General features: G+C 38.4%; 3 protein-coding genes across 4 annotated transcripts; all 3 read right to left on the bottom strand.

Annotated features, from left to right (window-relative positions):
* Window positions 1-478: 478 nt before the first annotated feature.
* Window positions 479-5,048, bottom strand: LOC117632122 (aspartic proteinase-like protein 1). 2 transcript variants are annotated; one of them, XM_034365528.1, is made up of 10 exons: window positions 4,581-5,048; window positions 4,341-4,479; window positions 3,703-3,944; window positions 3,376-3,603; window positions 3,118-3,256; window positions 2,965-3,035; window positions 2,758-2,857; window positions 1,438-1,498; window positions 1,266-1,337; window positions 479-963 (listed from the first exon to the last, which is right to left on the bottom strand). In XM_034365528.1, the coding sequence occupies exons 1-10, from the start codon at window positions 4,901-4,903 to the stop codon at window positions 728-730; spliced, it is 1,611 nt and encodes a 536-aa protein (XP_034221419.1). In that variant the 5' UTR covers window positions 4,904-5,048; the 3' UTR covers window positions 479-727. The 2 variants fall into 2 exon arrangements, with proteins under 2 accessions (XP_034221419.1, XP_034221420.1); XM_034365529.1 differs by having other exon boundaries at window positions 3,703-3,978; window positions 4,581-4,697.
* Window positions 5,049-6,777: 1,729 nt separating this feature from the next.
* Window positions 6,778-16,535, bottom strand: LOC117629839 (protein CELLULOSE SYNTHASE INTERACTIVE 1). Its single transcript, XM_034362468.1, has 8 exons — window positions 16,280-16,535; window positions 15,676-15,817; window positions 15,072-15,145; window positions 11,338-14,377; window positions 8,610-11,154; window positions 8,026-8,480; window positions 7,388-7,504; window positions 6,778-7,258 (listed from the first exon to the last, which is right to left on the bottom strand). The coding sequence occupies exons 3-8, from the start codon at window positions 15,080-15,082 to the stop codon at window positions 7,118-7,120; spliced, it is 6,309 nt and encodes a 2,102-aa protein (XP_034218359.1). The 5' UTR covers window positions 15,083-15,145; window positions 15,676-15,817; window positions 16,280-16,535; the 3' UTR covers window positions 6,778-7,117.
* Window positions 16,536-19,602: 3,067 nt separating this feature from the next.
* LOC117631481 (MICOS complex subunit Mic60) lies at window positions 19,603-26,274 on the bottom strand. Its single transcript, XM_034364670.1, has 12 exons — window positions 26,107-26,274; window positions 25,953-26,016; window positions 25,230-25,859; window positions 24,899-25,027; window positions 24,631-24,783; window positions 24,441-24,518; window positions 23,930-24,022; window positions 22,632-22,751; window positions 21,761-21,838; window positions 21,436-21,615; window positions 20,309-20,410; window positions 19,603-20,211 (listed from the first exon to the last, which is right to left on the bottom strand). The coding sequence occupies exons 1-12, from the start codon at window positions 26,115-26,117 to the stop codon at window positions 19,978-19,980; spliced, it is 1,872 nt and encodes a 623-aa protein (XP_034220561.1). The 5' UTR covers window positions 26,118-26,274; the 3' UTR covers window positions 19,603-19,977.
* Between the last annotated feature and the right edge of the window lie 2 nt (window positions 26,275-26,276).

Below are 26,276 nucleotides of genomic sequence, written 5' to 3'. Positions count from 1 at the left end.
ATGTGTTTTCAGCAGATTCCAGGTTGTCTTCACTTTGATATCTATTTAAAATCACTTCTGCTGGTAAGAGAAAAAAGAAGACAACATGAATAGATTGCGATCTGTTGCTAGATTGCTCAAGTCCCTTTCATGATCTGCATGTTCCATCATTACAGAGCCCAGTTCAAAGCTATAAGCAACAGAAAAATCATTACAATAAAACTGGGAGTTTGGACAGCAAAACCCCTGCCTCCTTCCCTGTAATGAGTAAATCCTATTTTTCTACCAATCACAATTTGCTATGCATAAAGAGAATTTTCCTTTCGTGTTTTTGATAAATTATTTTTACATGTCAAATTGTGATTTGCTGCTAAACCATTCTTATGCCATTGCATAGAATGGCTAAGAATGCTTTAGCAGCGACTGTAAATGCCTAATAATAGCATGTAAAATTCTTGAGAAAAGGGGGCAAAGGTAGCAAAATGTGGAGATTGATGGGTAAAATCGAGGAAAAAGAAATATATATATATATATATATATATTATATTAATACAACAAAAGCTAAATACAATGCATGTCCCTACTACAAGCCCCAACCAATCCAATGACACATGATAGAGAAAAAAACTGACGCCAATGGATTACAGACCTGCTCTATATGTATTTCAGGGCAGGAAAAGAAAGAGAAGAAACCCTGCATTTACATGTAAGACTACATAAATGATCTACGATATATGGTCACATCCACCTAGATGACGAGGACAATCAGAAATAATACAAGCAGTAGAGGCAACAATCTCAACGAACAAAACTGGGATGAGACGAGCCGACTTGATGCAGCTGATGGTTTTGAGGGAGCTCTTCCAGCAACAGCAGGTGCAAAGCCACCCGGTGTGCTCTGCTGCTCATTTGTTGGCAAGGGATTTGGTGGTGTGCCTTTTGAGGGAGTTAGGGGCATACTCTTAGCATCACTAAAATCTTGGCCTGCAAAGTTTATTGGTAATTATTGACAAAAGGGCTCTACCTCAATAATTAAATAGCATCAGCAAAGAGCTGCGCTTTTCACTTTCTAGTTCATCCTAATACAGTGACTTGAACTAGGCCTATAGCAGTGTCAGACAAACTTACAGTTAGGATAAATAAAACGAAATTAGCTAGTGGCATATCACTTTCAGGTCAAACAGATGATATTTCAACCATCATATGTTATAAGGACAACCAATTGCAAACAACAACATGGTCAGTAGGAAACATCCCTAATGTTTCAAGAAAGCCAGAGAACTCACAATTTGAGCGAGACCAGCCTAACTTTAAGTTCTCTCTATCAAATACTGTCCGGTATCCCGTCATGAAGTTCTCTGCAAAAGAAAATTCTCAAGTAACAAACCATTTAGCAGGAAAAAAAAAACAAAACAAAAGCTAAGCAGCATTCTTGCTACAGAGAAGACTCATGCTTACGTCCAATTGTTCCAATATCACCATCTGTCGGCTGTATGGCTAAGCAAAACCCAACAACTCCCTGCACCAGGAAGGCCTAAACTGTAAGATTTTATCTGAGTGATCATCTCTCACTGGTATATATTACTTTTCTAAACATCAATAAAAAAATGTTTATGGCACAAAATACATATGAAAAGTAACCTGTATGATCTTTTCTATATGTATATTAAGAGTTCAGAGTATATCAGTACGGATGAAAATCAACACATTAAAATCAGTTACACATTGTATTGTACAGAACAGAACAATGTCATGAATACTCAATTACAAAGTCAAGGCATCACAAGAAGAAATTTTAAGGCAAGACAAAGTCATGAATAGTCAATGACAATATAGAACACCAAATATTTGTTCCATAAGAGCTTTTTAACTAGCAATTGTTGAACTAACTCTAATTCCTTGTACAAAGTATGGTTAAATCCTTGCAATTCCATGTCAGGCTCTACTGGGGAGAGAAAGGGCACATGTCAAGGAAAGTGTTATAATAGATAGAAATTGTTGCCCCACATCCAAAAGCTTAAGGTTTGGGAAATAATGGTAAACCAACAAACTTTATCAAAGTACAAAGAGAATACCTTCTCATTATCAAAGCCAGAAAGTTTAACATTAATAAGCAGGAAAAAGAACTGTGTAATAACCATGATATTAAAGCGCATCATTCTTCAACCAAAGATGGGAAAGTGAAGTATCAAACAAATGAATTTAACATAAATTGCACCACCAGCGGACTGCTAATGCGAAGATTTACAGATTAGGTTCAGGTTTGTTTGACTGAGAGATATGACACTTCTAGACAAGTGAGCGCATTTATAAAGTTCATTCTCATTCAAATTAAAATAGTGTATTGGAAAAAGCCTCTCGACTATGACAACAGAAATTACATCATAAGTTGACTTTCGATGTCGTCACTTATTGTATGTAAATAAAATCACTTTAGAAGCAAATTAATCATCTAGTTTATTATAAAGATACTACATGGTTTACTATCAAGCTAGCTTGAATTGTCATACTACAATTATGATACAAATTTTTACCACTGAACAAAAATTACAGCTATACCATTTTGAATTAAAATTGTATCATGACTTAACGACAATCTGGCCCAGACATCATATTATTATTTTCATCATGAAAATGAACTTCTTGAACCATTTGTCTTCTTTACTAAGTTGTTATATGGCCCTATAAACTCAGTGAGCTATATGTATATTGACAGAAATAAAGAAACTTAAGTTATTTCACATCCACTCAAAAAATCTGAAGAGCTAGTTTACCTACCTGATTACCGTTTATCGGAAAGACAGGGTCATGTACCACAAAGCTGTTGTTTGCCACGAACATGAACGTGACAGAAGGCACTTTGGGAAGATCTTGAGAACTGTTCTAGGAAAAACCACCAGAACAAGGGCATAAGATACAGACACACACAACTGAGGGAAGTGGGGTCGGGAGATTCTCAAAGCTTATAATTTCATGAAAATTCACCTTGTATTGTAGCAGTACTTCCAAGGAGATCCTGCATAGTTGGTGATTGTCGCATTTACCTGTCTGTCAAACTATCAATGAATGGAAGTGGTATCAGCCTACCAGGTATGCAGATAGCAAACTCAGATATTGGAATTTAATGAAAAGATGTACCTCCTCTGAAATTTTATCATACAATGCTTCTGGAAGAAATGTAAATGATGTCCCACTGTCAACCAATGCTTTGAAGCTTGTCTGCTTAAGACAAGAATTTCCAATACAACATGCTTCCACTCCAACAATATAGGTTTCACTGGAACAAACGATAACACAATGGAGATTTCAGCATCTACAAGAATGTTAGCTTAGCAAGCATCTAGTAACTATCACTTAAAGTTGTAAATTGAACAGAAGTGCATATATAGTTTTTACTAGTTTCCATTTGAAGGCAGGAAAGATGTAGATTGTTGTGTAGCTGGTCCCTGGTCCCCAAAAAATAGTCTCCCAGAATCATCCTCATCAAAGCACATTGAGAAAGAGTTCTTGGTCAATCCTGCCTTAGCAAGGAAAGTAGGAACTGAAATCTCTCCAAGTCCTAAACCCAAAAGACCATCGGGAGCAATCCCATCCAGGTAACCACCACTTTGCTTCATACCACATCTGCATTATGCCAGAAGCAAATTTCTAAATCTTTGCTGGAACCATTTCCGACATTTAGTTCAAAATATTAATGAGGCAAGAAATATCAACCAAACACACCCTATGATAACAGGGGCTTCAATAGAAGTGTTTGGCCCATCATCACCGCCAGCAGCAAAGTGTAATATGTCCTCCACAAGAAGTCCAGAACTCGATGTATTTTCTGTGTAGTAGTCAACAGTGTACGGGCATGACTGCTTGGGACTCTCGCAGTTTGTACCAGATTCACATAACTCATGGCTGCAAGATACATGCTTGCTGGTGTTTGAACCCAATGGGCTGTACTCGTTCAAATCTCTATCCTGCATAATAGATGCCCCAAATACGAGGGAGCACCTGCCAATCAATTATTGGAAATAAGTGCTAAACCTGTTACCAAGCCTTAGAAGAGACTTACTAACTTCACTCAAACATAGATACCCCGAGTCTACTTAACGAAACATTGACCATTAACCAACAACAATTGATGAGTCTATATTAAATTCCTCAGATTTCCCCTTTTTTTCTTTTGCAGGTTGGGAGAGAGTGGCTTCAATTCCTCAAGAAAATGCAAAAATTTCTTCTTTTTCTTTTTTTCTAACATCTTTCTAACAATCTTGGATACACATTAAGTTTCCAGTAGCTCATGGCATGAAAATAAAACGATGAACATAAAATTAAAGGCAAAAGAATCATAATTACATAGAAAGGTGGCCTACCAGGGTACTATAGTAAGAGGCAGATAAGGGAGCGCACTGTATGCAATCACATGGAACCCAAAATAGATCACTCCCAGTATCCAAAGCAACCAGAAACGAAACATTTGGCGTCCCTATATCAATCCACGTATAATGTAACCTAAAATACACACAAAAATACATCATCTTTCTACATTATGGCATTATGCTTGAAAACAAGAAATTTGAAACGAAGTGAAATGAGGTAAGAAAGAGACGCACCAGCCGAAGTCGTTGCCAAACGATACCGTGTTGCTACCTTCAGAGGGGAAGAGGAACTGGAAGTGGCGACGAGAGCCGAGCTTCATCTTCTGTTTCTGGAAGTCGGTGCTTGCAAGTAGGTGATAGTAATCCATGGAGTTCCTCTGCGGCCACCGACCTAAGTCCTTGTAGTCTTCTCCGCTTCTCGAAATCCGAAGCGCCTTCGCCTCATCTGAGAAGCGGTGTATGAGCCTCGCGGACAGCGTAAGCGCGCGAGCATTCTGAGGCTCTAGAAGCACGCACGCCAGTAGAAGAAGCACAGAGAGTAGAGATCGAGCCGCCATGGCGACTCCAAGAGAGAAACCTCAGCTTGAGATCTGAAGGAAGAGAGAGGAAGAGAAGAGAGAGAGAGAGAGAGAGAGAGAGAGAGAGAGAGAGAGAGACTGAAATGGAGTGAAAGGTAAAGTGGAGGGGAAGAGGACGAGGAAGACGCACAGCAATGGCCTATGGGAATGCGAAGCTAATTAATAAATTTAAAAAGGATAATTAATTATGATTATTTAGTTAATTAATTAATTTGTTAATTTGTTAATTAAAGTGAGAGGTGAGGAGGTGTTTACGTGTCGCAGATTCGCAGTGTCACAGAAAACGACGTGCTTTGATTGGAGGTGACGCTGTGTGTCTGACACCTGGGCTGGGACCGCTGGCTCCTCCTCCATGCTCTTTTTGTTTTCTTTTTTAATTTTACAATTTAATATGTACTTATTTATTTGGAGTTTGTTTTCCTCTTCAGATTCAGAAAATATAGGAAAGATGTGACTTTTATTTTTGTCAGAAGGGCAAGAGATTTGTAGTTTAGGTGGCTTAGGGATGCTCAGAGTAGTTATATGATGAGAAGGGGGGTGGCAATTTTGGGCACAAAACTTATTATACGACTTAAAATTCGCATGAGAATTTAGGGGATTCAACTCGCACGATTAAAATTCGAGTTATTCTCATATCAACCCGCCATGACTCGTTTAATAAACGAGTGAGTTTCTGGTCAACCTATCAACCCGCTAAAATACCTATTAACCCACTAAAATACCTATGTAACCCGGAAATCCACTAAAATACTCATGTAACCCGCCAACCCACTAACCCGTTTATTTGTTTATTCTTCATTTTTCTAATTTTTTTAAATATATTTTAGTTGCTACCACTTAGCGGGTCGACTCGAAACCCGCACGAGAACTTAATGGGTCAACCCGTGTGACACATTTATTAAACGGGTCGGGTTTGGGTTGAGCATTCCTAACACGTATATAATCTTAACACGACATGAACTCAACACGACACGACTCATTGTCAGCCCTAGAGGGAATGAACTTAGGACGTTAGATGCAGGGACAAATGTTTTAACTTGTTTATAAGCCCTTTGCAAGGAGAAAGACTTCCATGAAAATAGGATAATACTATATTTGCTATTCCTTGCCAATAACGCTATGACAACGTAATAACACTTTCACATGAAACAGTATTATTGGTCAGAAATAACAAAACAGTAATATCCCCATTGTAGCTAAGTTTTTCTCCCTTGCAGAGATTCAATCCTTGAATCAATGTACTTCAGAACTCAAGTTTTAATCACTTCGCAAAAATGTACAAGTATAAAGAGTTACGAAGATGACCTTTACAAACTGAAATTGCAGCTAATATGGCTCACATGGTTATTTGAAACTCTCCATAAATAACTTGTATGTCATAAGGGAGAATAATAATTTTGAAATACAGACTCTTCTTTATATCAATGGAGCTGCCAAATTTTGGTCATTTCTTAGATTTGGGGCTCCAAGTTTTTGAAGCTTCCTCATTGTTGTGATTGTGAGTAGCCAGTTTAGATGATATTATGATATACATTTTTTTTTTTTAATACAAACGATATTCTACTTTAATATAATTTAAACCAGAGAGAGAGAGGAAACTTAGATGATATTTTTTCGTTAGGCTTGCCTCATCTCGTTGGTTTAGCCTTCAGCCCAATTTTTATTATTTTTTTATTATTACATTTAAGGAAAGAAATCGAACCATTCCCTTATCATAATCTTTCCTTATGAAACTTTGATTGATGAAACAATCGAGACCACATTCCATGTGGATCCACAAAGAGAAATAATCTTCAACACATATAATACTTGGACCTTAGTCCTTTGTCGAGATGGAGGAAAATACAAGAAGATAAAGTGAACAAATCATTAATCATTACTATTTATTATCCATCAAATAATACATCAACATATGAACTAGCCCAAAACCCATAAACAATTTCATTATTCCTCTAACATTGACAAAGCACACAAGAAAGTTACATCTTTCCCACAGGTCATAAAAGAATACATTCACAAATGACTACTTACTGGACTGTTGGCAAAAATCAAAATCTTTGGGAGATTATGTACATTGACATGACAAATAATCCAGAATGAAAAGAAAGAAGAAAAAAATGAATCCCTTTTTGAAAAAGTTTTCCTCTAATAATTCAATTTTCAGAAGAATAACAAAAACTCCGTATGGGGTTGTTACTTGTTAGACCACTGGAACTCTATTTCTAAATTCCGTGAGGGCCCACTTTTGCTTTCTGGCAACAGAGTGTACTCACCGGCAACGGCTCCCAGCATTACTACCCGATCAATCTGGATGGTAACTTTTCCGAATGAACTCTGTCAATATATCAAAAGATAATTGGTTACCAGTTACTAGGTAGAACAAGAATAAGGGATCAGCTGAGAAAATATATCCTGTTATTATAAAGAAAAGTGTCTATGTTGGCCATTTCTTTGTTCACTTACCTTTCCCATTTTGCTCTTGTTCTTGCAAGATATGTGGAGCTTCTGGCCTTTCGGGGGACTCTCAAAGGACCACGAAAAGGTTTCATCCCATTCTGGATTAGGGCCAGTTGAAACAACCTGAAAAGTTCAGAAATTCATTGTGAGAAGTTAATACCGATATCAGGCCAAATATCACTGCAGACACAGAAGAGACACAATGTGCATAACTATCTCCAAAAAAATACAATCAAAATGTTTCCAGGAAACATAACCTATCCACATAATTTCAATAATTCGGTTGTTCTTGCAATAATTGCAGAAGATACTATGTTTAATATACAGTACATGACCCACAGATTCAACCACGATCCTAATCCTCAACCAATCACGAAGACTATTCAAATTAACAACCAGGAAAAATTGATGAACAAAAGCTAATTACCTTATTAAATCCCCAAGTTCTAATTCTAAGAATAAATAAAATAAACTTAATTTCTTCTTGAATACACATTGTAAATACTGGCTGCAGTCTTGCATTCATGATGACATAATCAAGCGTTCTATGTGGCACTCAAATGAATGATGAATTCAGAAGAAGATTCAAATCTCTTAAGAATAGGAAAGAAAAGGTAGCAGAAAGCACATTTAAGGCATTTTACCTTAGTTTGCTTAGGTGGAGTGTTGCCTAGTGTAATCTTGCAATAAACACTAGGGTTTCCCACTGACTGCTTCATATTATTTCCACGTTTGATTATGACCACCAATGTCCCTGGCAAACATTGTAACAAAAATTCTGTCTTCTCCTGAAACCGAGGTGGGCCGGACTGAATTAAGTATTGCAGCAAGGGAATCGCATCGGCTGCAGCAATTGACTGAGCCCTAGAAACTTCCGCGGGGCATGCTGACCAGGCTTGCCTAAGAAGAAAGAGTGCATCCAAGGCAGCTTCTTGAGTTGCCTCTGACCCTGTCTTGAGGGATGTAACAAGATGAGGAATGCTTAGCGTTGCAGGTTCTGTGGCTCTAAGACGTGGGAAATTGCTAAAAAGAGAATTCAGAGCTTTCAGATACTCCTCATTCACAGTTCCAGTTGCCCATAAATCCTTTTCGATAGCAGCTATGACACGACAAAAATCTTATTAGATTCTTTTTTTAAAATGGAAAAAGAAATCGGCTTCAGTGATGATCGACCTAGGGGTTCTACTATCTCAGACATTGTATATCACCATTTAAAAAGAGAACTTACCAGTAATGGCCCTTACTGTCTCACTAGAAGCATACTCTTGAATGGTATTATTTGAAAAGAGAAGTTTAACAAACATTGCAGCCTGAATGGACGTTTCTGGATCACTTGAACCAATCAGATCCAACACAACCTGAACACCACCAGCCTCAGCAACGGCTCTTTTATTGGACCGACTGTACATCACAAGGTTTTGCAAAGCACATATCGCTACAACTTTCATTTCTTCAGTAGGTTGGTCTTCAAGCACATTTACTAGTGCACGACAAGCAGATACAGCGTCAGCACTTCGAGCAAGGCCTTCATTCTGGAAGAGATCACCAAGAGCTAGAGTTGCTAGCAACCTCGCTTGTTGGGCTTGGGTTTGCGGATCCAAGAGGTACTGAGACAATGGTACTATGGCAGACTTGGTAGCCTTAGTTTCTCTGATCTTCACATTGTTCAACAATACTTCCAACAGCCTTGCAGCAGTTTCCTCACACTGATGAGATCTGAGAAGTTCCAAAAGAGCCTCTAAAGCACCACTTTCGGCCATTGCTTCTGCACTGGTTGCATCATCACTTTCCAGTACCAGAAGAGCATTCAATGCACCAACTACTGTGCTTTCTGAGCCAGAACGAAGCAACCTTACCAACACAGCAACAGGCACTTCCAAATAAAATTCAGAACTAAACTGCAGAATACTTGATAAAACGGAAGCAGCCGATTCCCACAAAGCATGAGGAAGAGATGGATCTGATTGCAATATCACCTTGGACAGTTCAGTGACACCACCCTCTTTAGCAATTTCATTTGGCCATATTAGCGCAATACTAACAAGGGCCTTCACAGCTCTCTGCTGCAATATGTGTATACCAGAGCCAAGAACCCGTATGAGAGGACCAATCACTTGCTGAGTCACTGAATCCTTTTGAAGTTGTTCTTCAAAGAGTAAATGTGATAGAAGCTCAGCAGCCAACTGTTGTACTGCAGGAGCAGGAGAATCAAGCAGGGGGATAATTGGTTCAATAGCTTGGTGGGATGTCAAGCTATAGTCAGAACGACACTGTGGATGCTCCAAAATGTTGACAAGAACCTGTAGTGCACTATGCAGCCCATCAGGTCCAAATTCTGGTCTTGTTAGCAGCATAAAAAGGGGCTCAACAACTTTTGAAGCAGACGGTCCCTTAGCAATGCTTGCATTGTTGGTCAATATTCGGAGCAGTTCTGCAAAAGCAGCACAGAGAAAATCGGGTGCCTCATGGAGGATGTCAAGTATGCTCTCAATCACTCCAGCTTTCACCATTTCCATCTTACAAGCAGGCCTGTCTTTCCCTAACTTCACAAGGGCTCTGGAAATAGCTTCGTGGAGCAAGTAATTCTTACCATAGAGGAGGCCAACAAGAGGAATAACTGCACCATGAGCAGCAACAAGCTCTGCAAGTTGCTCATCATCAACAAGTTTATCCAACGCTCGGACAACTGAATGCTGCGCAGGACTGAACTCAGTAACAAGAAGAGACACCAGAGGCTCCACACATCGAGCTGCAGCCATTGTCGACCTGATTCTTGTATTTCCAAACAGAACACAACACAACTCAGCAGCATCCCCTTTCAGCTCCATTGAGCAATTTGATGAAAGAATCTTGCAAAGAACATCTACTGCATTCATTTCAACATCTGCAACTGCTAAGGCCCTTGATGGATTTTCACTCAGCAACCTCACCAACGCAGCAATTGCAGCATGCTGCTCCCTCTCAGAACCAGTATTAAGAATCTCCACCAAGGGTTGAACGGCTTGCCGAGCACTTTCTGCATTCCTTATATGATCAGCAGAAAATAAGCTTTCCAATGCTTTAGCAGCACTATACCTGGAAGCTCTTCCACCTAACCGTAAAACTGCCACAAGTTGACTGACAGCACCAAATGAAGAGTCATGTCTCCTTATCTCAGCACTGCCAAATAGTATACCTAACAGATCTGTAGCAGCTTCCTCAGTTGCATCTTGAGGACCAAGTGAGAGATACCTAGTCAGTGCTTCCAAAGCTCCTGATTCTACCATTACAATCTTATTTGACGGACAGTCCTTTGCAAGTTGAGTCAGAAGCCCAAGTGCTAAAAATGGTGCTCCAGGACGATCTGGAATTGGTTTGAGAAGATCAACAAGTGCAGGTATTGCTTTTCTAGAAGTAGCACCAACTCTTATGTCTTCAACTCTGAACAACCTCTCAAGAGCAACTTGCTCAGGATAACGCACTAAACCAAACTCTTCTGACAACTGCAAAAGATCACTTATATCAACATCGGCACAGCCAAGTAGGGAAATGAGCCCGCCTGCTGCTCCAGAATTTGCAACAGATAAAAGAGTACCCCTGCTACCATTACAGACTAGGCTGGCCATTGCCTGTGCAGCAAAATATCTGGTGGTCAACTCCTCTGACCTCAACCAGTTTGCAAGTACTGGTATAGATTTCATGGTTGCGTGTGCTCGTATAATATCTCTATTTTGAAATAAGATTGCCAGCAGCAAAGTATAAATCCATATGCTACTATCTTCTTTAAACTCAATCTGCATAAATTACACCAAGGACCATACCACGTTAGATGATTAGACTATAAACCCAATATTTGATGGATAGAGAACAATAAATTTATATTCTGGATCAGTGTATATAGAAATTCAGAATTGGTAAAATGTATCTCGATCTTCTTCCTTATTGAATGAAAACATAAAGCGGAATAACAGAGCTACCTGAGAGTAGGGTGAAAAACAATTTGAGATCCTGTCTGTGAGAACTTCCACCGCCCCAGCCTCCATAATCACAATCTTGCACCTTTCATCATGACAGGCGAGAACAGACAGAAGCCACATAACTAAATTAACACCATAAATAACTCCTGTGCTTGAATTAGATTCATCATTCTTTGTTTCTTCTTTACTACGCCTATAAATGCTAATGGAGTCATTGTCATCATCCCCTGGGTTTCCCAAAGAAGTAAGCATTGCAACAAGAGATTGAATGAGATGGGTACATAAGTTTGATTCGCTAAGATCTTCCGTAACCCTCTGATGACTAACTTTTGCAGCACAAATAAGGAGTGCAGCTCCTCCAATTTTAACCTTTGATTTAGTTGAATTGATCACCCTTTTAGTGATTGATGATATACATCCAGAGGCAGTAGCAACTGTGTCCCCCAATACATCAGGCTGATCTCTGCAGAGTCGGGATAATATTTCAATAGCTTTATCCTGCAACAAGGGTGCTGCATCAGCAATGGATAAAACTATTGGGGTTATGCTTTTCGGGAATTCAGCTAAAACCGCCCATGCAGGTTTTGTTTCTCCAGTAGCTCCTTCTGACCTGGACAGAATAGCAAGTGCCTCGAGTGCCTCTGATGTGGCAACAGATGCATGAACAGATTCTAGAAAAGAAACTAGTGCAAGAACGGTTCCAGCACGATTGACGCAATCGGTTAAAGCATAATCAATTTGACGAGAATGGAGCAGGCGAGCAATTGCTGCTGCTGCATGGGTCTTTCCAGATACCGAGCCTTCACGCAAAACTCTAGTAGCTGGGAAAATGATTTCTTCAGCAACTGCTTTCTCTGAAACTTCACTGTCCAAAATAAGATTAGCCAAAGCACATGTTGCTAGTTCTGCAACTTCCAGAACTGAAGAGTTAGCAAGCACAACTAACGGAGATAATACATCTCGAGCAACAGCAGCAACATCCCGGTTCTCTTTAATCGAAAGAAATATTGCTGCAAGGCAACGTGAGGCCTCTGCAAGGATACTTACAGATTCAACACTAATCAACTTAATGGCTGACCAAAGAGTTTTAACAGCAATGCTACTTTCACGCAAGTCCTTCCTAGATTCAAAGATTCCAGCTAAAGCTGATGCAGACTTGGCTTGAGTCTCTTCTTTAGTTGAGCTCAAAATTTTTATCATTGTCTCAATTGCATCATTAGCAGCACTACCTTCACGTGATATATCATTGAGGGGGACCACCGACAGCATACTTTTCAGAGCATCCAAGACATACACTTTAGATTCAGGTAGATCACTGGTTAATAATGCAGTAAGTTGGCTGATGGTTGCTGTATCAGATTTATGGATTAAATGATTTAAAGTCTTCGCTGCAATTTCTTTTCCGTTTGGGCTTCCATTCTTCAGAAGCCATAATAATGCAGGAACAGCATCAGCACTTTCGACACACGCACGTATATCTTCACTGTGATTGCATAGGTTCCTAAGGATTGATGCTGAATCTTCCTTGGCTTTTGCAGATCCCGTCTCTAGAATCTGAACCAGTGGAGGTATGCCACCAGCAGCAGTAATAGCCCATTTACTTTCGTCATTCTCATTAGAAAGCAGGCAAAGCAGTGCAACTGCACATTCTTGCTGCTGTTCTGATGAAAGCCCAAGAAGTGATATCAACAGCTGAACCCCTTCACGGCCTTGAAGCGCACGCCAGAGACTTTCTTCACTATTGCAAAGTGTAAGAAGAGCTCTCATAAGCTCATCCTGAACTTCATTTGTAGCCATTGTGATCAAACCAACAAGCAAACGTTTTGCTTCTGAATTTGAGAGTTTAGTTGAGAGTACGGAATTCCCATACAAACTTGCAAGGGCCTCTATGGTTCTTTCCTGAACAAGAAATGGTAAACGAGGTTTGAATTGTGAAACCAAAGTCTGCTCAATAACCACAGGATCTGATGCTCTATTAGATTCTGCTGTACTATCATATATCATAAGAGCTGAAGCTAAAGCCCCTAATGTATCAGCAATTTGGGCAGGTGAAGAGCAAGATTCAAGGCTTTGACCAAGGCTTGAGATCACATATGACAAACCACCAGAAATATTTGCTAAAGCACACATAGCATTCTCCTGCAACGCTTGGGCATACTCGCCCTGCATGAATTCTTTTGAAGGGGCTATTGTAGCATTTATCAACACAGGAATACCATTGAAATTAGCTATTTCCCGCCTTGCTTCTTTGCACTGGGAAGAAAGAGATTTTAGAGCACCTGCTGCTTCTGCTCTAACACAAGCTTCATTGCCAGACCCCAAAAGCTTGAGAAGTTGCTTTGTAGCCTCTGAAGCCAGCACCTTAGAACAAACAGATGCATCTTCCATCATCATACATGCCAGAAGAAAGCACACGTTAGCTTGAGTGTTTGGCTGTCCAGTCGAAAGCAACTTCACAAGTGCATCCACTCCTCCAGCTTGAAAGGTTGCAGTCCAGAATCCCTCCGTGCTGCTGGATAGGTTCTTTAATGCTCCAGTCAACAAGCTATCAACCAAGCTACCAGTCTTGATCCCTTTTTGCAGCTGCTCCCAAAGCACTGGCACAACTCCTTCAGTTGAAAATATTTTTGATCCAACATGATCCCTAGCACCACCTTGAGAAACAGCATAAATTGTTTTTGCAGCTGCAATTTGCCCTTCTGCCGAGCTGGACCTGAGTAGACCAAGCAATGGTGGAATGCATCCTCCAAGCAAGACCTTCACCCTTAGTTCATTCTCCTTACAGAGAGAGCCTAAAACAGTAGCAGCTTGTATCTTAACTCCAACTGAACCTGATCGAAGAAGAGAAACAAGTACTGGAACTGCTTGAGAGTGAGATCCAACAGCACTGAAAGCATTTTCACGAGTATCAATAAGCTCAAGCAACTGCTTCAATGAATATTCCTTCTCTTGTACAGATGAGGAACTTTGACGCAGCTGCTCAATGCATTGAGCAACACTTGCCAATGTCCCATCTGCATCCTCCATGCTACTACGATCCCTGTCAGAAAATTTAGAACAGCAGATAATTTAGGCAGAATTATCCTTTTTTTATATTATTATTATAAGAAACATAGCTTATATAACTAAAAGAAAATACAACACAGGGGACAAGGTGTCCCCTACAAACATCAATTAGTCTACATCTAAAACAAGAAAAAACAACAAAACAGAATTACAAGGCAACATCATCCTAATACGAATCATAGCATGAAAAGGTAAACCCCTAACCTCAGAGGAAATAACTGATGGTAAAACTTAATATTTCAAATTGACAATCTTTAGCCCAACTTGATTTTGGTGAAACTTAATATGGTTTCTAGTCAACATTGACAATGCATATGCTCAGTAAGTTCTCTATCAAATATTTGTTTTTTTTAGATTAAGGAAAAGAAAATAAAGATACCCTGGGATTAAGACAATGTCTAGTTTCAAGTTGAAGGCAGAATGAAGAGTATCAGTATGAGTGAGACAGCAAGTAGAGGCATTAAAGTATGCAAGGAGATTACCACCAAATAAGAACATAATTCCATGAGAGTAGACAAGCAGACACTTGCTCACAGAAAGAAAAATGCCCACCAGCATAATCTACAAGAGCCTTAATGATTACCAAGTGGCAAACAAGTTCCAAGATGCAGACAAAAATAATTCTACCAAACCGCACAAAGAATTTGTAGAAACAAATTTTAACTCACCTTGAACCCATTTTTATAATAGAATGTGGTGTTGGAGGCTCTGAATCTTGAACTTTTGCATCACCATTTCTTTCCTGTAATCATAAGAATGAAAGCAAAAATCCATTATCAGTTTTCATATTATCTAAAAAATGAATCCATCTCCTCTCCTTTTTCTTAATATTATTCTTAATTTTTTCATCACTTGGTCCATTGTGAGTTGCATTTTAACATCAAAGTCTGAACAACCAATTCGATTACACATTTAAATTTTCCCAAACTCCCAGAAATGCATCCCTGAAACACTTAATTTCAGCGTAACATAGATTGTCTATCTACACTAATAATTTACACCGAACCTACTGCACAATGAGGCTTTTAGATTGGAAATTGAAACAAGAACAGGATAAATGTGATCTAGTGCGTCCCCCCCAGTATTCATAAGAGGCACATGAAACTTTCAGTATCTTAATTATACTCTTTCAACTGGTTTTATAATCTACAATCTCAAATTACGATTCAAGAACAAAAAAAAAAAGGAAGAGAAAAGAAGAAGAAAAAAAAAAAAGAAAAAAAAGAAAGAGAACCATATAAGAAATGAAACAAAAATGACAAAGGAAAGTACCAGATCATTAGTGGCAAGGGTGCTGCCATTGCTGGCAGCAAACCTCCAACCCAGTGTGGTTGCCAGCTTTGCTACTCTTCAAGATTCAAAGAACAAATCAATGAAGAGACCTTGCCCTTCTCCAGATCTAACTCACAGCCTCCTGTCAAACACAATTGCAGACCAGATTACACACAAACCAATTTCCAATCTACAAATCTTTCCCGGAAAAGAAAAAAGAAAAACTGAAGCATTGACTTAAGTGAGCTAGTGAAGCTCAATTCAATTCAGATAACACTTGTTCCTCACTTGCATTTCTACAAAGTGGGCTATTTGGGCACAGAACAAAGGAACAGATCAAAGACAATTCACAGAAATTGGACAAGATCGAATCAAGTCCCGAGCTTGTCAGTGGGTAGTCAAAATGTGAAACTAAAAAATGCAACCCAATTCATATTTTTGTATGTGTGTGTGAAATTGTAGTGCAGAATCTGAAGAATGCAACAAAAGTGTTGACCTCAGATTTGGAAGAAATTACAATCAATTGGGTCAGAAGAAGAACCAATGCAAATGAGAGAGAGAGAGAGAGAGAGAGAGAGAGAGAGAGAGAGATGGGTGAGCTGACCTTGAGAGAGTGAGAGATGGGGAAGCTGTTTGGTGCATCAATTCAATTGGGTTTCGTAAAAGACAAGGGAAGAGAGCATCAAGAGCAAGAACACCACAACTACAACAACCAACAGCTACAAGCAACAAAGAAGCTACAATGAAATGAAAATGCACTCACAATCAGACACAGATTGATATAATTTTCCCTTTTTTATTTTTCTCTTTTCTTTTTTCTTCTTTTGGTGCTTTTTTTTAAATAAATTTTATTTCTTTTTTGTTTGTTGGACGAGTTTTACGTTTCCATAGATACTCTCTCAAGCCACAGAGAGAGAGAGAGAGAGAGAGGGTGTGGGACAGACAGCCGCACCGTCACAGCCTAATAAGACCACCGACAATTTGCAGCGTAAAAGGCTTTCATGGCTTGGCTTCGGCTTTTTTAGGAGCTCCAACTAAGATTTTAACTTTTTTTTTTTTTTTTTCACCATTTCGTCTACAAATCGAAAAGAAATTTTTTGAAACACAATAAATACAAAAATAATAATTTTATTGATAGTCCAAAAAAAAGGAATTTTTGAACTGCAATAACAACTTCCAAAAAAATACCTCTAAATTTGGTATAAATATTTTAGGAACAAAATTTTCGGCAATTTGAATTTAAGCTATTATAAAAAATAATATATAAGTTTTGTGAAATTGTGCAGAAGAAAATGTTAGAAAGGAATTAATAAAATTACCACATGAGACTATGCAATTTGTCCTAAATGCATAATTTTTTGGCAATAATTCTAAATATTAATTTTCGGAAATAATACTTTTTGGAGAAAATAATACCACATGGAATATCAAGAGATTCATACCACATGGAAAATAATTAAAAAAAGGTAGAAGGTCGGCTCAATATCTTAAGCTGAGCCAAGCCAGATGGAAAATCAAGAGGTTCATCCTCTCTCTCTCTCTCTCTCTCCCTTGTTGATACTCTTTCTCTTTCTTAGTTGGCTGGAAATTATGTGTGCAATTTATTATTTTATCAATAAAAGGCAATTAGTGGCATTGGCATAGCCAAGTAAGATACACCTAATAAGGATACAACTATAACTAATTAATATTCAACCATTCTTATTTTTTGTGCTAAGCTAACTGAAAACTCAGCATTTTGGCAACTTTCCTTATGTACCACATGCCTTTTGCAATAGTCTAAAATTAAAGGAAGAATAGATTTTTCACACACACTATTACGGTGCTATGGAGGTTCGATCAAGAGATCAATAGTCTGCAAGTCAAGACCCCTTTTCACTGAGTTAGATCTTATTGGCATAAATTATCCACTCTTATCAACCTGCCTCGTAGTAAAAAATAAATAATAAAAATTTAGAAAAATCCAGTTTTATTTTATCTGCCAATTTACCCAACCATTTGAACCCTACAAATACCCCATTTACTAAGCTTTTTTACAACCTTCATCATTCCAGCCAGAATCTGATAAGTCAGGACTTGAAAACTAGTTGGGTATTGATTGTAGCAATCAATTAATTGAGTCGACAGCAGGACTTGTGTAAATCCAAAGTGAAAGCTTGGAAGTCTTTAAAAAAAAAAATTCTAAATCAAATAATTCCTCTTGTCTGTTAGCATTTTCTTGGAGGACCTGGGATAATGATTGAGACCCAGTACCATTACCAGCTGCCAAATTTGTGGAAAAGATGAAAACCAAAACAGGCTGCAATTGCAATACATGGGCAGTCTTGTGGTAAAAGCTGAAATGGAAGAATTTCGTTTCCGCTACTTGACTAATGGCTTGATACATGGATGTCGTCCGTAATTTAATAATATTTTATACAAAATGCCTCGATGTTATTAGTATCGGAACAAATCACCCTAATTAGAAGTGAGTAGTAACAATTTCCTTCCTTACCCAAAAAAACAAAAACACCAGAGAGCAACTAGTTGTTGATATGTTGATAAATATTTTTGTGAGTGGCAGTGGAGCCCATGGGTGAGGGGCATGTTCTTGTCATTTTTTTAATGTAAAAAGGTTTTCATGAGTTGATTTCTCACCAATTATGATTAAGATTGATAAGTCTCAGACTAACCAACGAATCAATGATTTATAGATTGTAATTTGCAACCACGTCATCTTCGCTGTCAAGTGATATACAATTTGCAATCAGCAAGTTTCTGATTGTCAGACGCGGATGTTTCTTCATGTGTAATGCTGCGGGTAAGTTAGGAATGTGACATTTGCACTAAATTTATTTATTAATTAATAATTTTCAGGCACATGCGTGTTTCTTGAATTTTGACAATTGTTTCAAATAAAAAAAAGTTGCAGAAAAATAATATCATTTTTAAGAACATAAATTTTCGACGAAAAAAATAACTCAAAATTTCTTACTTGGTAAGAGAATCAATAAGTAGAAATTAAATATAAAAGTTATGAGAAAATTAAATGTCAATAGTACCTCTAAAATCGCCATTACAATAACACACAACTATGCCCAAAAGTTTGATTTTTTTTTTTTTTTTTTTAAAACTATGGCCATCAATTGTCAGGAGGCTTGGTAGTACCATACAAATTAGGAATGGACTTAGTTTAGATAATTGAATTGAGAGACCGGAATCGCCCATCGAATTGACCAAAATTAGTGGAGGAAATTTTGATTTTGATGTCGACCACATGCAGTTTACCTAACAAATGGTTTAGTGTTGGTCGATTTATTGATGGGATAAATAGAAAAGTAAACCTTGAGAGGACGCTCAAAGGAGACTCGTATGTCATGGGGATAACATTGTTTTGTTATCCTCATCTAATCATGCTCCGTTATGTGGAGTTCTTATCATTTGTGACAAAACATGATTGGTTAAAAATGACAAAAGAGTGTTATCCCCGTGATATACAAGTTTTTCTGGACTTAGAGAAGGAAGAGTGTTGAGGTGAAGCTTGGGTGAGATGTGCAATGTGCATGCTTTTTATCTTGTGGCATGAAGGCTTGTCGTTGTCTTGAGTAATGAATCTATTCCTTTAATAGGTAAACCTTAAGAATGTCACCTTAACTTATACACGAGCTTCAATTTTTCACCAAAAAGAAAATCATTATGTCACCTAACACCAATTCCGTTAATATATATATATATATATATATATTTTAATATAAACTATATTTTAAATTAAAAGAGGAGGGAGTTTCTCACACACACACTATCAAAGTGTCATTGAAGTTCGAACCTAATATCACTAGTCTGCAAGTCAATGTCCTTTTCCACTATACTAGACCTTGTCGAAATATGTATTAAAAGTAATGTGTCATGCGCATGCCTGACTTAAAATAATAATGGTAACGATAAGACTTAAATGCAAAAATAGTCCCTGTGTTATATCATGGTGGCCAATTTAGTCACTGTGTTCTGAAGCAGTGCTACAGCCTATAATGCCATTATAGCATGCAAAATTCTTTTGCAGCATTTGAAACAATATGCCACTCAAGAGGGTAATAGATAATCTACTCAAGCTCAAGACGAAAAATACAATTGCTCAGAAACTTCCCATGACATTAACCCCCCCAAAAAAATTAAGTGACATTTTCAATCATAATGTCGGTAACACATTATGATTTGTTTGTTTACATCAGAACCAGGCAATTATCGGGAGCTACATGACCAGACCAAAGAACCTTGATGTAAATCAATTATGCAGCCTCAGTATGCGTACTCAAGAAGTGGATTTTATGTGACACTGATAGAAGTAGCATATGATTGGAGAAGTGTAAGAGCTTGGTCTGTGATAGCCCTATTCCTAGCACGCTTCACCCATTCGCGCACTACTTCTGTTGCTTGGGTGCCTTTCACGCCCTCTTCAAGTGCCTCTGCTGCTTCAGCTATTTTCCCGTCAGCAAGGCAGGACTCCACCTTGTTGATGATGGATTCAATTCCATCCCCAGATTGGTCAACTTCCTTTACCTAGACAAAATCCCAAAAACAAATACAACGAACATTCCAATAAGTTTATTCATACTAGTGATTTAGAATTGAAAACACAGGCCGCATATCTACTTACCTTCAACCAGGATGCTATATGTGCCAAGGAATGTGCCAAAATGCCGCCACCACCAAGAGGGATTAAGCTCAGGTGCCGTACTGTCCCTTTCAAGGCATCAAACTGCAAGAAGAATGAAGTTAGTACAGCACTGAGTATTACCCTACTTACTAGGATTTCAAGAATTAACAATTCAGAACTTGAAGCACTCAACTATTCTCATTTCATACTAAGGATTTCCATAATTGTTGTATCTGCAGCAAGTTGAATTAATACCTCATATATTTTTCATATGGATACTCATTAACTCACGAAATGGCTCGCACTGAACCTGTATCCTTTATGCATTTATTAAGGAAGTCGCTTAACCAAAATTTTGAATATCTCAACCAAATAGAAGACTGCTGATCAAACAAACATTTGAGAATACTTGAAACGTTAGTCAATACGTCCTTAATGAAGCATATTGAATTTAATCTCACATGTTTTTACAACCAAAAAGTACGCACGAGATAGAGAGAGGGAAATTAGAAACAAGGCTTCAGTCAGCATATGAAGCGGTGCATTTCCGTCAGCATGATAAAACAATTTAAGGCGAAATACTAAAGAGATCCTAGTCAACAATAACTATTTAAGAATATCAGCCCCAAGTAAGTCCTATAGGCATGTCTTAAAAATGACAAATGGGGCAATTGCCACCCTTGCTAATAAATGAACAAATGAGTAGACAGAATCTCATCAACAGTTCTGAATGCTTATACACAGAACAATTCAACCCAAAAATCTAATCAGACATCTTTCATGCAGTAGTAACATAGAATATGTTACGTATCCATAACCAGTTGCTCTATGTATGACTTCTGAGGCAACTCTTGAGCACAATTTTAACAACTTTATGTCGAAAAACTTAGACATGCATGAATTACTAGCAGGTCAACGTTGGGCATTCAAACTATCTAGGAGGAATATTATTCCTCCTGTCAACTATATAAAGCAGTAAGGTCAATGTCTTGGCCATTAATTAGAGCGGATCAAAGCAAAGTTCAATCGTAAAAGTAAAAAGTTACAGAAGGATGTTAATAGTTGACGGCATAAGAAGGGTGAGTCCATTAGCAAATATTTAATGAAGAAGTAAGAAAATAACTAACCTTCTGATTCAATTGCAGTAAGGTATCTGTGCCATTCCTTCGTGTTTCCTCAGGAAGAGATGATAGGACCAAATCTAAAATTGAATCTTTATCAATGCCTTCAAGATAAGTGTGCAAAGCCTCTATTTCTGTCTGGATTGGTAATCCTTTTGAAAGTGCATCTTCTAGTGCAAGTGCTCCCTGCAAAGAACAACAAAACATATCATTGTTAAGAAGTAACTTACAGGCTTAGAAAATCACTGATGAGGGTATTAACACATTAAGTTCTCTTCTAAATAAAAAGTTGGAAGTCAATGAAAAGAATGAAAAGAATAATAATATTCACCAAAGCAAGCTTGTGAGCAGAGTGAGTCTGACGAGCTTCTTCAGATCTTGCATAGAATGCCACACACAAGGCATTTATCTACAAAAAGAACTTAAACATCAGATTTCGTAATGGACCAATTAGACAATCATTATTAGGGACATTAATACAGACAAACGTACCATGCACCACCCAACATAGAACTATTTAAGCAAGATTCATCAGTTATTATCACAAAGCTGTATAAAATTGAAGTCTACATGCCTTAACACTCTGAACAGGTCATATGTGGACCATTAAGTATGACTTCATTTACTAAACTTTGACATACCGATATACAGTTAATTCACTTTTTGACATACAGAGGCTTATAATCTAGAAAAAGCGAGCAAAACCACAAGCACATTTATATATCTAGAGCAGTTTACACCATTTAATGTGCCCTGCAAAACTGTAGTTACATTTCCTTCATGTTGGACATGGGCAAAATGGATCTACAAAAAAATAAAAAATTTGCATCCCAGCATCTATCACCCTCCTCCTTATTGTTTTGTTCCTTTCCTAAACTACAAAGTTCAAGTAACCACTAACATAACTACGACTGATTGTATTTGACTGCTTGAATGGAGTGGGAATTTACATCACATATGGGTGAAATGAGTTCATTTTCTGAGCAATTCTCTATTGAGCAACTGTTATAAGCAACACTACGAAGCATCCCCACCTCTATTTTTCTAGTTTTAAATAATCCCCTCAAAATCTTAGTGTCACCATTTTCACTAAAACCTTTCTTTTCCAGACAGTTCAAATATAAAGCAACAGCAAATTAGGACCAGAAATCCACATTTTGGTGTGTTTATCCATTCTTAGGTGATTTGAGCAGTCATCTTACATGAAGATTTGCTTCTGCCATTTTCTCAATCTGGCTTGTCTTCTCACTTGCAATGGCTGCTGCCAGTTCTGCTTTTGCTAATTCCTCAACCTTTTTCAACTTCATTTCTTCTTCATTTTCCTGCATTTACGTAAAATTATCAACTTCAATTTACCAGTCATCATCTGCTGATGCACCATAAAGAAAGGAAAAAGGCTTAATCAGTAATGTGCCCTTTGTGCTTCACCGAAAATCCCACTTTACCCCTTACATTTCAAACTGGGTCAATATGCCCCCTGTGCTTTATTTCCGTGTCCCTCGTTCCCCGTCCCCCATTCCGTCAATTTGGTTAGTAAAATCATTAACTTGCTGATGTGGCATAGGTATTTTAGTAATTTTAGCTATTACAAAATTTCAAAATCTAAATTAAATTTAAAAACAATTTAAAAATATTTTAATAATAATAAGATTAGAAAGATAAATTTTAAAAAAAGAACCCAGGACCCGAATAGCAAACCACCACACCACCACACCTCCCACCATAACCCAACCCTTCCCCGTGGCCAACTACTGCCCCCAACCCATGGCCACCATTCCCTCCCCATCTCGCCACCCTGGTTTCTCCTCCGCCATGTTAAAAAACTATTGAAAATCAAAATAAAGTTCTTCATGACTGCACAGAGAATATTGGAAAAGGACAAGCATGAAATCAAACCTGGTTGGAAAAGAAAAGAGAAGCTGTGGCTTGGGCTTTTGGTGTTTGGGTACTCTATTGGGGTGGCTAAGGCTTGGGGCAGATTGGATTATTGAGGTGGGTGTGAATTTGGGGTGGCGGTTAGGGGCGAGTATGGCTGGGGGGTGAAGGTGGCTAGGTGGATTGGAGGGAGTGTTATCAATGTTTTGGTGTGGGTATATCACCTGGGTGGGGAGATCATGTTTGAACCATGGCAGAGTGCTGGGCATGGGTGGGGACGAGAGTAGGGGTGGTGGGAGGTGTGGTGGTGCTGGGGCCTCTTTTTTTAAAAAAATCTGTCTAATCTTATATTATTATTAAAATGTTTTAAAACTAGTTTTTATATTAAATTTTTTAATAGCTAAAATACTAAATTAGCAATGCCATATCAGCAAGTTAACGGTTTTACTAATCAAATTGATGGAATGAGGTAACGGGGGACGCAGAATTAAAGCACAGGGGGCATATTGACCCAGTTTGAAATGTAGGGGGCAACATGAGATTTTCGATAAAGCACAGGGGGCGCATGGATATTTAAGCGAAAAAAATTTAAAAAGAAACTGACAGCACCAAAGTAATTCTGCACCTTGTGCTCAAGTTCTGTCTTAAACTCCTCTTCAAGCTTTTCTTGAAGTGACTTGAGTGCAGCAGCTGCTTTTGCTCTTTCTCTCTTTAATTCCTGAAAAACCAAAAAAGAAAAAATGTAAGAACAACAGCTACATCTTAAGTAAATAGAAACTATTTGTAGGTCCTGAGCAGTCAAAACAAACTGGATCTGAGGGTGGGGAAGAATCTCATGTGACTCTGCACATGCAGGTTATCTATCTCCACTCCTCATGCGTTACATTACTAGTGTCTTCCAAGTTCCAACACAATCTGTGTCCTCATATAGACCTTCATGCAGAGAAGTGACGCTATTTTCTAAAATCACAAAGTTCTTCAATAATAGAACCAAAGATTTATTCACAACCCAATTCAGGTTCAGACTTCTCACATGATTGCAAAAATCCACCCCTCTCCCTCTCCCTCTCCCTCTCTCTAAGAAGATAGTCTTTGAAAATAAAACAAAGAGAAGATATATAAGAGAGCTCTTTAACCTTGTCTAGCATTGCTGCCTTTTCTGCAAGCATGAGTTCCCTGGCCCCAGCATCCTTTAGTTTCTTTTCATACTTCTCCTGTGATGAGGTAGGTGGTCAAATTCATGAATAGTACAGAGCTCTCAACAACACTTTAGTCGAGCATTTTAAAGCAAGGGAATAATAAATTCTTGTAAGTAATATTAGAAACCTTTAACGTTCTCTTTTCTTCAGAATAAACACGAGCGTCTAACTCAGCTTGCCTTTTTTCAGCAGCATGAATGGCTTGTAAGAAGTCAAGAACTAGCTTTCCATCTTTGGATATGTAAGCATCATTCAACCCTTCAATTGCATCAACGAGATCCTGTTATTCAGAGAACCAGAATTTAGTGAGTTCCATTGGACATTCTCTTTTGGCATTGCAACAGCACTATGCATTGAAGAGAAAAAAGTAAAATAAAATAAATGCTGATAACTACCTCTTTTTCTTTAGAAACTTGATCGTTTTCATTGTTAGAGTTGGTTGCGATGCTTTCATTAGCCTCATCGCTCAGATTATATGTCTTGAGAAGAGAACCGGATGGTTCTTCATTATTACCTAATGCAACCTGTAACAAAGTTCCACCAAAAGCAACTTCATATAAATACCATTCAAAATAAGCTCCCATTGATGTTAAAGTCTAAATGACAACGTTAACATAATTATTGTGATGTATCAAGTTTCATTGATAAGTGCAGCCTAAAATTCTAGCATTCACAAGTGTATCCACAAGTATTCAGCTTGTTAAAAGGAACCTAAATGAGAACTACCTGTGCCTTGTCTTCTGTGATATCCTGTTGATGCGGCAATGTTTTCACTTCATTTTCTTGCTGCTGATCTGCATTAGTCTGCGAAACTATTGGCGATGTTTGTACCTCCTCATTTATCTCCACACTAGTTTTTTCCTCTGTACTCTTCGCATCTACATTCCCTTCAGATGATAACCCAAGATTTGCATTTGGGGAAAACTCAGGCAAAGCTTTCTCACTTGTTATGTCACTCTCAGATTTATTATCATCCACCTGAGAATGTTCTTCACCATCTCTTCCACTCAAACCCTCAACATGAGCAACATCTGAATGAGTTTCAATCTTCTCCTCAAAATTGCCAGCTTTTTCTTCATCCTGCTTTTCTTCTTCCACAAGTTTTTCCTCCACACCAATCCCAGCTTCCTTATGCAAATCACTCTTCTCTTTTGCACCGAAAATCAGGTCTAGATACCCAGTTTTGTAAGCTCCCACAAGCCCAGCACCAACAACAGCACTTCCAAGGAAAACTTTGGCGCTCGAACCGCCGTTCTCCGGCGGCGGCGGCGGCAAACTGCCTGCACCACCAGGTTGCTGGGGCGCAGTTTTGGACGCTGCGGCGGAGAATTCCCTTCTCAGAAATATTGAAATGTGCTGCAAATTTGAAGTCCCTATGTGTTATTATCAACAAAAGCATCACCAAATTCATACACTAACTAGCTCTAAATGAAGTGGAAATTTACATGCCTGACTTGAAATCGACCTCGGAATCTTCCTGAGTCCACGACGACACGAAATTTGCAAAATTGATCTGTGGAACAAAGAAGAAACAAAGTGTCAATAGAGGCATTGGCGTCGCTGAATGTAGTTTGATAGAGAGATTCCTGAGAATTTCCTGTACCTTCGAAACATGGCTTTGTGGTGAGAGAGAGAGAGAGAGAGAGAGAGAGAGGAGAGAGAGAGAGAGAGAGTGAGGCGCGAAAGGGCGGAGGAGGTGTTTGATGAAATGACGGAGTGAGTCGGTGAGCGACGGAGAAGAGGGCTCGCTTAGGAGGGCTAAAACGAATCGTT

The sequence above is a fragment of the Prunus dulcis genome, chromosome 6, assembly GCF_902201215.1.
Source record: "Prunus dulcis chromosome 6, ALMONDv2, whole genome shotgun sequence".
Taxonomy (NCBI): Eukaryota; Viridiplantae; Streptophyta; class Magnoliopsida; order Rosales; family Rosaceae; genus Prunus; species Prunus dulcis.
This window is presented reverse-complemented; position numbering and strand designations above follow the sequence as displayed.